This window comes from Pipistrellus hanaki (genome assembly GCF_964339955.1).
Source record: "Pipistrellus hanaki genome assembly, chromosome: 6".
NCBI classification, from domain to species: domain Eukaryota; kingdom Metazoa; phylum Chordata; class Mammalia; order Chiroptera; family Vespertilionidae; genus Pipistrellus; species Pipistrellus hanaki.
This window is the reverse complement of record NC_140508.1, coordinates 23,230,065-23,243,143: the sequence shown is the minus strand read 5'-3', so window position 1 is coordinate 23,243,143 and position 13,079 is coordinate 23,230,065. Positions and strand designations below refer to the sequence as shown.

General features: G+C 35.9%; 1 protein-coding gene across 2 annotated transcripts in view; it reads right to left on the bottom strand.

The window, feature by feature from the left end:
* The window catches only part of SEL1L2 (SEL1L2 adaptor subunit of SYVN1 ubiquitin ligase), a gene marked incomplete at both ends in the record, with an annotated part of 80,300 nt that overhangs the window by 35,308 nt on the left and 31,913 nt on the right, over window positions 1-13,079 (bottom strand). For both annotated transcript variants that reach the window (XM_084887640.1, XM_084887641.1), the window contains 4 exons: window positions 3,990-4,071; window positions 4,161-4,220; window positions 4,876-4,929; window positions 10,795-10,957. In XM_084887640.1, the coding sequence (XP_084743766.1) occupies window positions 3,990-4,071; window positions 4,161-4,220; window positions 4,876-4,929; window positions 10,795-10,957 (359 nt within the window). The remainder of the gene's footprint in view (window positions 1-3,989; window positions 4,072-4,160; window positions 4,221-4,875; window positions 4,930-10,794; window positions 10,958-13,079) is intronic.

The following is a 13,079-nucleotide window of genomic DNA, read 5'->3' as shown; positions in this document are numbered from 1 at the left end:
TTTTGGATTTTAGGAACAAGCAACTAACTCCTTCTACCACTGTCTTTTTCAGAGACTGAACCTACAACATAAGCGCAGTAACTGCTCCTTACTTCTATGGGTAATCTGAAAATAAATATAAAGATAACTATGCTTGAATAAGTACAACAAAGCATGCACTTTGAACTATACATATAGTGATTCTAGTTTCATTAAACATATGAAATAGTCTTGTTTTATATAGCATCTTAAATTCAAAATTAGTTATTTTCCTTTTTTTCTTAGATCCCAATAATGCCAAAAATGTGTATTTAAATGTTGTGATTATAGAAATTAGCCAAATGGACTTTGCCTTATTTACTCCTTGGCAGACTTTTATTTAAATTCCATTATGTAATCTGATTCAGTGATTTTTGCATAATGAAATGTGACATACAGCTCTGAAAATTATTCTAGGGGAGAAACCAAAATGATGGCATAGGTAAACATCTGAAATTGCTGCCTTGCGCAACCACTTCAAAACTACAACTAAAAGACAAAACGGCCATCATCCAGAACCACAGGAAGGCTGACTGAGTGGAAATTCTACAACTAGAAGGAAAGAAAAAAGCACACTGAGACTAGAGGAGGTGCGGAAGGTAGAGGTACAGAGGTGCTCGCAAGTGCATGAAAAAGGCTAGCAACTGAGTACGCAACTGGCTTTTTTAAGCTGGAGGGAGACAAAAGCTCCCAACTGCTCTGAACTCCAGTTCCAGGCATGGACCCAGACTCATATGGGGAGAAACTGGACTGTTTAGCATCAGGCAGAACTCGAGGGCGGCTTTCTCTCAGAGGTGCTTGCAGTGATTACTGAGGGACACTGAGACTTGGGGAGCCTGAGGATCAGCCATAGCTGTTTGCTCCACCTTGTTGATTCCCTGATACCCTGCCCCACCCAAGCTGTGCATGGAGCCTTTGCATATGAATGGCCTGGCCCTTTGCAATCTAATATTACCTAACAAACTGCATTTGGGTCAGAGAACCCCAGAACATCCAAAAGAAGGCCCAAGGCTTCACAGCTGGGCCTCATCTGGGCACCTTCAAAACCCAAACAAAGGAAAGGTATTTGCAGATATTTCTGTAGCTCCTCCTGGGTGGCCTCAGGCAGAGGATAAATTTATACCTCCTTGGAGATCCAAGAGCCAGTATACCCAGGGGTCAGAGTGGGACCATTCAGATTACAAGTCCTCAGATTCATAAGGGACACACTCAGGGGGCAGACTCAGTGAGCACCAAAGCCCCACTGAAGCAAGTCTTGCTCCATAAGGGTGTCTCAAGCGCAGAATTTCTCCCATCATAGACACAGCTGATCCTCACAGCCAGTTGGCCTAGAGGTCAATTCTTCCCAGTGATGCCAACAACAATCAAGGCTTAACCACAACAAGACTGTGCACACTGCCTACAAAGGGGTGCACCAAGAGTGTCACCTCAGGTAATTGGGGAGTCTGAGCCACTGGGCCCTATAGGATACCTAGCACACAAAGCTACTCTGTCACTACAGGGAAGCAGCCAAAATATGGAGACAAAGAAACAGGTCATAAATGAAAGAAATAGAGGAAAGCAAACTACTGGATATAGAGTCCAAAACCACAGTTATAAGGTTTTTCTTTTCTTTTTTTTTAAATATATTTTATTGATTTTTCACAGAGAGGAAGAGAGAGGAATAGAGAGTTAGAAACATCGATGAGAGAGAATCATTGATCAGCTGCCTCTTGCACACCCCCTACTGGGGATGTGCCCACAGCCAAGGTACATGCCCTTGCCGGGAATCGAACCCAGGACCTTTCAGTCCGCAGGCCGATGCTCTATCCACTGAGCCAAACCAGTCTCAGCAGGTTTTTCAATAATTTTCTAGAAAAGGCTGATTTAGTGAGACCCTCAAGGATATGAAAAAGGACTAACTAGAAATTAAGCATACACTGACTGAAATAAAAAAATAATATACAGAGATCCAACAGCAGACTGGAGGATTGAAAGGATCAAATCAAAGATTTGAAAAACAACAAAGCAAAAAACACCCAACCGAAAGAACAAAACAAAACAAAAAATCCAAAAATATGAAGATAGTATAAGGAGCCTCTGGGACAACTTCAAGTATACCAACATTCTAACTATGAGGTTGAAAACCTATTGAAGAAATAATGACTGAAAACTTCCCCCATCTGGTGAAAGAAATAGACTTACAAGTCTAGAAGCGCACAGAACCCCAAACAAAAGAAATTCAAAAAGGACTACACCATGACACATCATAATTAAAATGCCAAGAGCAAAAGGCAAAGAGAGAATATTAAAAGCAGCAAGAGAAAAACAGTTAGTTACCTACAAGGGAGCACCCATACAACTGTCAGCTGATTTCTCAACAGAAACTATGCAGGCCAGATGAGAGTAGCAAGAAGTATTCAAAGTGATGAATAGCAAGAACCTATTACCAAGATTACTCTACCCAGCAAAACTATCATTCAGAATTGAAGGTGAAATAAAGAGCTTCACAGATAAGAAAAAGCTAAAGGAGTTCATCATTGCCAAATCAATATTATATGAAATGCTTGAAGGTATTCTTTAAGAAGAAGAAGAAGAAGAAGAAGAAGAAGAAGAAGGAGGAGAAAATAAAGATAAAAATTATGAACAAAGTGACAACAAATTATATATATCTTAAATTATATATATATCTTAAATTATATATATTAAATTTATATATATATATATATATGAATATATATATATATATGAATCTAAAAATCAAAGAATAAAAAATTTGATGAACAGAATAAACTGGTGAACATAATAGAATCAGGGGCATAGAAAGGGAGTGGACTGACAATTCTCTGGGGGAAAGGGATGTAGGGGGTGCGCGAAGAGACTGAACAAAAATCATACACTTATTGCCGAAACTGGTTTGGCTCAGTGGTAGAGTGTCGGTCTGCAGACTGAAAGGTCCCAGGTTTGATTCCGGTCAGGGGCATGTATGTTGGTTGTGGACAATCCCTGGTAGGGGGTGTGCTAGAGGCAGCTGGTTGGTGTTTCTCTCTCATCAACTTTCTATCTCTCTATCTCTCTCCCTTTCTCTCTGTAAAAAAATCAATAAAAATATATTTTTTTAAAAAAATCATACACTTATGGATGAGGACAGGGGAGGGTAACGGCAGAGAGTGGGGTGGGAACTGGGTAGAGGGGAACTATGGGGGGAAAAAGAGGAACAACTGTAATAATATGAACAATAAAGATTTATTTTAAAAAATCTTAAAAAAAGAAAATTATTTTAGGAACATATGCTAATCTCATACTTTTTTTGTAGCTACAGGTAGGGTGATAGAATAATGATTATTTGAATTGTTCTCAAGTGCAGTAATAGAGATCTCCAATGTGTACCTTACATCCATTTATCCTGGAATTTTAAACAAGTCATGCCATATTATAAATGTTAATATATATTGATGTTACATTCAAATTCTCAATAGAAGGAAAGAACATCACAAGAACAAGTAAGCCAAAACCAGTTTGGCTCAGTGGATAGAGGGTCAACTTGCGGACTGAAAGGTCCCAGATTCGATTCTGGTCAAGGGCATGTACCTTGGTTGTGGGCACATCCTCAGTATGGGGTTTGCAAGAGGCAGCTGATCAATGTTTCTCTCTCATCAATGTTTCTAGCTCTCTATCCCTCTCTTCCTCTCTGTAAACAATCAATAATATATATATATATATATATATATATATATATATATATATATATATATGAACAAGTAAAACAGAATTGTTTGGAGTCATGAACTAACAAAAATAAAAGATGAACACAATAATTTAAAACTTGAAAAATAATCAGAAAACTACATTGCATTGAAAGAATTGTATTATAACATATGTTAAAAGCATAGTCTTTTAATACTTTTATAAATATGTCAATTGGCATTGATTTATTTTTTTAATGCTTAGCAAGTCTGCTTATCTTAAAATAAACTGTGTGGATTACTCACTATAATCTGCCACTTTCTTGTAATAATATAGGGCAACTTCACAATTCTGTAGAACATTGATTCCTGACAAATATCTGTATCCCTAAAACACAGGCATATAATTCTTAGTATTCTGACAATGCTGTATTTACAACATAACTATCTGGGTCCAAGAATATTTAATTTACAAACCAATATCATCTGGGATATCATGCTTCCTCCAGCACTTCCAAAGGTGTAATATATCAGTGCCTAGTTAAAAATAAACGAATATATATAATCTAAATTTGAAACTCAAACTAATCATTGCTCTTCTTATTTTTAGCACAGAATAAAAAATAAATTCCAAATTTCATTCTCTTCTTCTGTAAACACAGTTGGCATTTATTTTTTTTGAGGGAGGGAGGGAATCTTAGTGATCTTGGTGATGCAGTCTGTGAAAAGGGCATTGTACATGAGATTGTATTTACTCATCACAAATCCCTATGAAGTAGATATTATCAATCTTTAATGAAGAAACTGGAATACAGAACATTAAAAAAGTTATGGTATTTTAACCCTAAACTTCTCTGACTATTGAGCTGGTGATTTTAATCACTGTACTAGCCTGAGCCTAATTATCTAAAGCAGAGGTGGGGAACCTTTTTCTGCCAAGGGCCATTGGGATGTTTATAGCATTATCCACATGCCATATAAAAGTAGCAACTTAAAAATTAGCCTGCTATATTTGGTCAAACCTTAGTTAACTCACCCCCAATGCATTGGCAGCTTAAATGATTTTGCCAGCCTTATAAAGCCTGCAGACAGGATGTTCCCACCCCTTACTAAAGCATAGACTCTAGTAAATGTTAATTTTCCTTTTTTTTTTAAATCAGTTTTGTTTCAGAAAAACATAGAACTATCTTACCTTGGCTTGATTATATTCCATTCCTATTCCATAAGAAGACAAAAACCCCAATGCCTAAAGCTCAAAAGAAAAAGTCAATAAATACATTTATTTCACAATTATTCTTATCTATATTGTTAAGGGATATTTTAAGTATCTGTTTCATAATAATTAGTATTGTTAACTTATTTCTTATACCATAACAAAGTGCATACACACACACACACACACACACACACACACACACACACACACACACATACACACATCTCTCCAATAAGCACATTAAAAGATACTGAACATCACTAACATGTAATTAGGGAAATACAAATAAAAAATATAATCAGATATCATCATATCCATTAGAATGGCTACTATCAAAACAAACAAACAAGCAAAACTAGGAAATAGGAAGTGTTAACAAGGATATGGAGAGACTTGTGCATTGATGGGAATGTAAAAGTGCAGCCACATGAACATGATGATTCCTCAAAAAGTTCAGCAGAATTACAATATAATCCTGCAATTCCACTTTTGGGTATATATCCAAAAGAATTGAAAATAGGATCTCAAAGAAATATTTGTATACCCATGTTTATAGTAGTATTATTTACAATAGCTAAAGTTGTAAGCAACCCAAATGTCCATAATCAGAAGGTGAATGGATAAACAAAATGTGGTTTGCAATTGTGTTGATTACTGCAGCTTAAAGTATGTCTTGATACTTCATGGAGCAAGTCTCCCCTCATTATTATACTCCCAATTTGTTTACTATTCTTAAACATTGTGGATACATTTTAGTGTATGCATTCCAAGTGTTGCCAAACTTTCATAACATAAATCACCTATATCACTTTCTCATTTTTTCTCTTCCCTCCTCTCCTTAATAGGGTCACAACACTGTATTTTGTCAGAATATAATTATAAAATTTGTTTTGATGTTTCCAATCTCTTCAAGGTTCTACTCATTTGGAGCTTTATCATTCCTGTCAGCATTTTTATAAGCTTGTTTCACATTTTTATGTATATCATTGGTAATATGCTTTTCTTTCCATGCTTTATATTAAGAGCAATCTGCATTGCCACCATCTGTCCATCACCCAGATATCATTGTTGACATGTACACATAAGGAACTATTTGACATTGAAACTGGGTCTCAGAATTGTTGGACACTGAAATTGGGACTCAAACGTTTTTTGTTATTTTATGTTTATTTCTAGTCTGCAGTTGCAAGATTTTTCAAAGAAAAGAAATGGGGGGGAAATAGTTACAGAGATAAAGAACCATTGAACAGATTGTCAAACTATAGCGGGAAGGCAAGGGAGGTTGGGGTGGGGCTGTAAGAGATCAATCGAGGGGCTTGTATGCATGCATATAAACATAACTAATGGATACAAGACAAGGGGGGGGTAGGTGAAGGCATGTACGGGGGGGTAGGGGAGGCTGGGGGAGGTCAAGGGGGGGAAAAAGGAGACATATGTACTACTATTTGTAATCCTTCAAACAATAAATAAAATAAAGTAATAAAAATATTTTTAAAAAACAACAACCTGGTATTAGCCATTCAACTCAATAGTTGATGAAATATTTGAAGAGCTCAGGGTCATAGGCAGAATTCTTTGGCAGACTGTGAGAGACTTTATTTTACATTGGCATATATATAATTTGTATAATCTATTTAATCCACAAACTGAAAAAAATATTCTATGATTCAGCCAATTCCTTTTTAATCTCTAAGGATCCCTTTTTTAGGATCATTGAGCAAAAAGGCTATTATTAGTAATGGAAAGCATCTGGAATACTGGCACTCTTGTAATCCTTTTAAGTTTATATTTAAAACTAGAGGCTTGGTGCATGAATTCGTGCATGGGTGGGGTGCAGCTGGCCCTCCCTGATCAGGCCTGCTGGGGGAAGGGGCTGTGGGCCGTTGGCTGGCTGGTCGAACTCCCTGTTGAACTTCTGGTTGAGGGGACCATTTCCATATTAGCCTTTTATTATATAGGATTATTTAATTGGCTCCTTTTTAGGAGTCAATATTAGATTCTTATTTTTCTTAAAATGCTTGCAATTTTTGATTCTGCTTAATTTAGAATCTGGTTTACTTGTGTAGAAATTTTGATAGTAAACAAATATTTCATCAACTATTAAGTTGAATGGCTAATGCCAGATTGTTTTCTATAAGAAAATTAAGATACTGTGCTATTCAGTTGAGCTTGTATTTTTAAATATGCTTCGCCAACAGTGTATTATTTTGTGAAAAGCCTACCATACTTTTGGCCTGATTTTTCTGAAAAATTTGTGAAGTCCTGAAATTGTGAAGTGAGTTGTGTAGGAGTTAAATTTCCATCCTGTGACTGTGGAGAAGAGCTCACCTCTGTATAAAGCTCACTCTTGAAAGAAAGGACTAAAGCCATCATTTTACCAGCTGCAAAGAACCATCCCAGAGAGATACTCCCTCTCTCTTCAGCAGAAATCCAAAGAGGACCACACCAAGACACATCATAATTAAATTTTTCTTGAGAAATACAGAGTAGCCAGATTATGATCTCTGAATGCATAATAATCTGGCCACACAGTGTATATCCTATATAATAAAAGGCTAATATGCAAATTGTCTCCTAGACCAGGAGTTCAACCAGCAGACAGGCTGGCCAACCACTTATGTCCCTTTACCCTGGCCAACCACTTATGTCCCTTTACTTATGTCCAGCTGGCTGGACCCCACACATGCATGAATTCATGCACCAGGCCTCTAAAAAAAAAAAAACAGCAAAAAAAAACAAAACAGGAAAATTCTTGCTCCAAAGCTAGACAACTTCCTTCCTTCTTGTATGTACCTGGTGCCCAGTGCTAAACTCAGAGTGAGTGACTCTGAGTAAGTCTGTGTGTCAGCCCTTTAAGATGAACTTCCTAGGACTTCCACAGCCCTCCATCTCACTCAGCCACAAAGTTCACTGGCTTTACCAGCCAGAAGTTATTGGGACTTCTCTTCCCAGCACTTGAATCCTGAGTTGGGGCCCTGGGGTGGAGCTAAGACCCCTTGATTCTCAGGGGGCGCCACTGCATTTTAAATAGCCCTACTAATTTTTAACACATACGGGTGTGGGACTAGTCCATTCTGCATCTCACCCCTCCTACCAATCTCAATGTGGCTTCTTTTTTATATTCTTAGTTATAGCACATCTGTTCAGCTAGCTTTTAGGAATATCTGAATGATGGTTGTTCTATAGTTTAGTTGTGGGAGGAATTGAGTACTGCATTTACCTATATTATCATCTTGACTGGAAGGGGTTGGTACTGCATTTACCTATATTATGATCTTGACTGGAAGGGCTTGGTGGTATCATTTTAGTGGTGGACATGATAAAATTTGGTCTGTCTTGAAACTTTATATTTTTGATTATTCAAATACTGAGACAGAAGATAACTCATATTTTATTACAACATTTATAAATCTGTTTACTGTTTTGTAAATATAATTATTTAACTGCGAAACATTGCCTAGGGTAAAAATAGTATTCAACAACTCACATTAATTAAAATTATATGACTATTTAGAATTATGATGTTAATTTGTATATACTTCTATGGGAAGATATCTATGATATATTGTTAAATGAATAAAGAGCAGATTAAGAAACAGCAATTAAAGCATGATCTCATTTTCAAAAATAAATTCTACATAGTTATAGGTAAAATTCTAGAAGAATAATAGTGGGAGTAATATTTATGTTCTTTCTTTATAATGAATGATTATAAAGTTCCAGGTTGGAATTAAGTAGATTCACATATTATTTTAATTCTTATAACTCCATTGACTAATTCATCATTAATTATTATATAGTTAATTACATATAAATATATAATTAATTATATAAGCATATAATTATTTGTATAATTACATTATTATATAATTAAATAATTATATATTTTTTGTCCCAGTAACTGTGCTCAATGCTAGAGATACAGCGGTGAAACAGACAGACACAATACCCAATGAAGTTTTTTTAAATGATAATTTACATTCACTATTATTTTGTATTAGTTTTAGGTGTATAGCCATAGTGGTGAGACAACCATATACTTTACAAAATTGTCCCCCCTGATATTTATAGTATTCACCTGGAATCATATGTAGTTATTACAATATTATTGACTATATTTTCTATGCTATTTTTTATGTCCCCATGACTAGTTTGTAAAGATTTACATTTATACAATGGAATATTACTCATCCAGACACACAAAAAATGAAATCTTACCATTTGCAACAGCATGGATAGACCTAAAGGATTTTATGTTAAGTGAAACATCAATCATAGAAAGACAAATATCATATGATTTCACTTACCTGTAGAATCTAAAGAACAATATAAATGGACAAACAAAATAGAAAGACTCATAGACACAGAGACAGACTGATAGTTCCCAGTGTTTTATCATTATCCCAAATACAGATAAAAATTAGAGAGGTTGCCCCACAGTCTTATGGGCCAATTTCTGCTTCAACTAAACATAAAGACTCAGAAGACTCCCATAGGCTACATTTACCAACAGTCTATTCAGGTGGGTATAGCACAGGAACCACAGTTTCAGAAGGCAACATCAGGCCCTCTTGTCTGTGAGCGTTTTCCCAGCAGTTTGCACAATATTGCAACAGCCATCTTTGGTCCCTTAGGTGATGGCTCAGATCCAAGGGCTTATATCAACACTGGGTAGGTGTGGGAGCCACCCTGATATAAAAATGTCATGCCTCATATAACAACTTCATAGATTGTCCAGGGTAAGAATCACTATGACTATCTGGTATTTATAGTTCATTATGGTTCCTCCCAGTCCAAAGGAAGTTTGCCAATCACAGATCATTTCAATCATAAGCAATGCTCCCTAGAAACATAGTTAACATTTTACTTCTATCAAATTACCAGGGAAACAGAGCTAGAGTGAACAGAAGGTCAAATTGTCATGCAGAAGAAGAGAAAAAGGTTTTCTTACATAGCTACACAATAAGCAAGTAGCAGTATAAATTCAAACTTAAGCTTTTCTGATTCCAAAGCATAGTTTCTGAAATTTGCTGGATGATAAAACACACACACACACACACACACACACACACACACACACACACACAACAAAACAAAACAAACAAAAATATCTGGGAGGAAATTTTTAGACAACTTTGACTTTCTTCTTCATACTTTCTGAATTCTCAGATTTCTTTTTGTAATGAGCATTAATTTCTTTTGTAACTAGGAAGAAATATTTTCAATAAAAAGACTAGAAACATGAAAATACGATTTTGCTATAGCATTAAGTAGCCAGAAACAAAATAATATATGCACTTGTATTGTAATTAGAATGGTGTAAAAAGGAAGATGCAGAGAGGAAGAAACCAAGGGAAAATGCAATAGTTGAGTCAGGGTATTTGGTTTATGAAGGCCTTTTTTTTTTTTTTTATGTCTTTCAAATTTTCTATGAAATGCTTATATTATTCTTGGAATAAAATTTAATGCATTTTTTAATAAAAAAGGAAAAATATATATAGCTTATAAAGTATTTCAAATGTAAAAACCAGAAAGAAAAATCATCCTAAGGTAATAGATTTAGTTCTATATTTCTTTGTATAGGTGAATATACTTTATGTATAAAATGTATGTTAGGAATTCAGAGTTCTCAAATTTTCTCAGAACACAAATAGACATGGAAAGTGGGGTAGAGAGAAGTTCTGTTCCATTCCTGAAGGTCTCTAATGTAACTAAGGATTTGCCCAGGGCTGCTTCTGGGTCCCTGCCCTGACACTAAACTATTCTGTGTATTGTAGTAACTTCCCTAGGCCTGGATTCATGAAATAGAGTGGGAATACTATTGCCCAATTTCTCTTACATGTTATAGTTATTTCAGGATGTAGTTATTTAAGATTTATTTTTTCCAAAACTCACATTTTGAGCTTTATATGATCCTTCTTTGGCCAACAACTCATATAACTGGATAGCTGCTGTTATGTTTTGCATGCCAAAATTTCCAAATAGCAAAGCATCAGCCATTTTCTCCATAGCTTTCAAATTTCCCAGGTCAGCTGCTTTGGCAAAGAATATGTAGGCTCTGTTTCAAGAATATCAGGTTAGAAGTTTGGTAATAAAAAAGTGAAATTTTCTGTTCCTTCTTTCATAGTAGTTCCCTCTAGGACGCAGTTGTCATTGCTATTAACAATATAGTTTAGGTAAAGTCCATTACATTTCTAGATTAGTAAATTATCTTATCCTTAGATTAGTCTAAGATTATAATTTCAATATATATGACAAATAGGGAAGCTGATAAAAAGGAGAAATACAGCCGAAACCGATTTGGCTCAGTGGATAGAGCATCGTCCTGTGGACTCAAGGGTCTCAAGTTCAATTCCAGTCAAGGGCATTTACCTTGGTTGTGGGCAAATCCCCAATAGGTGGTATGCAGGAGGCAGCTGATCAATGTTTCTCTCTCATCGATGTTTCTAACTTTCTATCCCTCTCTTCCTCTATTTAAAATAATAAATAAAATAGAAAAAAGGAAAAAAGGATAAAAAGGAGAAATACATAAAATATATTATATATACCAAGCTTCTATACCAAGTGAAATAAAAAATTGAAACACTTGTCCTAAAATAGTGAATTCCAAGTTCACTATGAATATTTGTTTTATAAAGTAAACTTTGAAATATATAACAATATAATAAAAATAAATTGAAAATAAACTGTCACTTCTAGGAATTTACCATCATGAGAACAACAGTCCCTTAATATTCTGAAATAGCTTTTTTTTTTTTTTTTTTTTTAACACACAACATATTCTTATCAGATCAAAGCCAGGACTATATGGAAAAACAAAAATCAAACAAAACTTAATGATTATAAGGGCTTTAGATTCTGACTGCCTCAGTTCAAATCCTGGCTCAATTAGTTCAGATATTTGCGCAAGTTATTTAACTTCCCTTGGGCTCCCTCACCTATGGAATAGGGATAATAATAAAACCTATTACATAGGGTTGCTGGGAAGATTCAATGAAATAATCTATAGGAAGTAATTGATATAGCACCTGGTACTGAGTAAGTACTCAATAAATTTAGCTATCATCATCAACATCATCATCACTTTTGCATAGGTTCTAAAGTTTTATAGCATTGTAACTTTCTTCTGTAATTAGTGGGTAAATGATGGGAAAGCTTAGTGATTGCAAGTATAAATGCCATAGAATTGCTTCACATTGCATTTTCTGAGGGGTCAGAAGCCGTGTTCTGTACAGCAGTAACAGAACTGTGTAACGAATCTGTATGACAGCAGTGATGGAGAGACTTGCAGGGTCAAAACTTGTGTCAGAGACAGAGAGTACTTTTGGGATTGATTTTTACTATTATAACTTCCTTTATGGTAGTGGTAAGACATGAAAGCATTAATCTTTACCTGTGACCTTGACTCAAATGCTGGAACAAGCACACATATCTGCCACTGCTACCAGTTTAGAAGGATCAGGAGACTCAGCTTTATGTGCCATCTCTCCAAGCTGATGCTAAGATAGCCTGCTCTTGGTAAAAGGCTGGGCTAGAATGACTAGACAAAAAAAGATGGGCTAGTGATATCCAGGTAGGCATTAGGGTCCTGGATGGCAAAACAGAGAGTAGACTCCAGAGGGGGGGGGGGGGGAGAAGAAGAAACCAGGAGGTTAAGCAAGAAATTGTCAGAGCAAGCTGAGACCTGAGAAACAGAAAGCAAGTAAGCTAGAAGGTCTCAAAGGTCAATGAATGCACATGTCTGACATCCAGGGATAGATTTGACATCAGGATACAAACTCCCTAAAGATCTTCTGTCACATGGCTTACTGCTGTAACTGCATAGCCTGCTGGGATGCTCAGAACAGAAGGGCATTGACCTGGATCCGGGCAGAGAAACCTTGGACTGCGGATCCAGAAGTATATCATTCACTGTTCCTGGTGCAGCAATGGGTTGCAAAACCAATCTTTCTATGTGTCTTTGATTTCGAGAGAGAGAGATGGGTATCAATCAGGAAGGTCCAAGATGATATAAGGAATAGTAGAAGTAGGACCCAGGGCTGGAGAAAGTTGTTGGTAAATTAAATAGGATTAAGATCTGGGGTACAATCCTCAAGAGGAGAAATTGGGCAGCAGGGGCAAAAGGGAAGTTCAATTAGGTATCTGTATTAGATGCTAAGTTGGGTGCAGGGAGAGGGGAA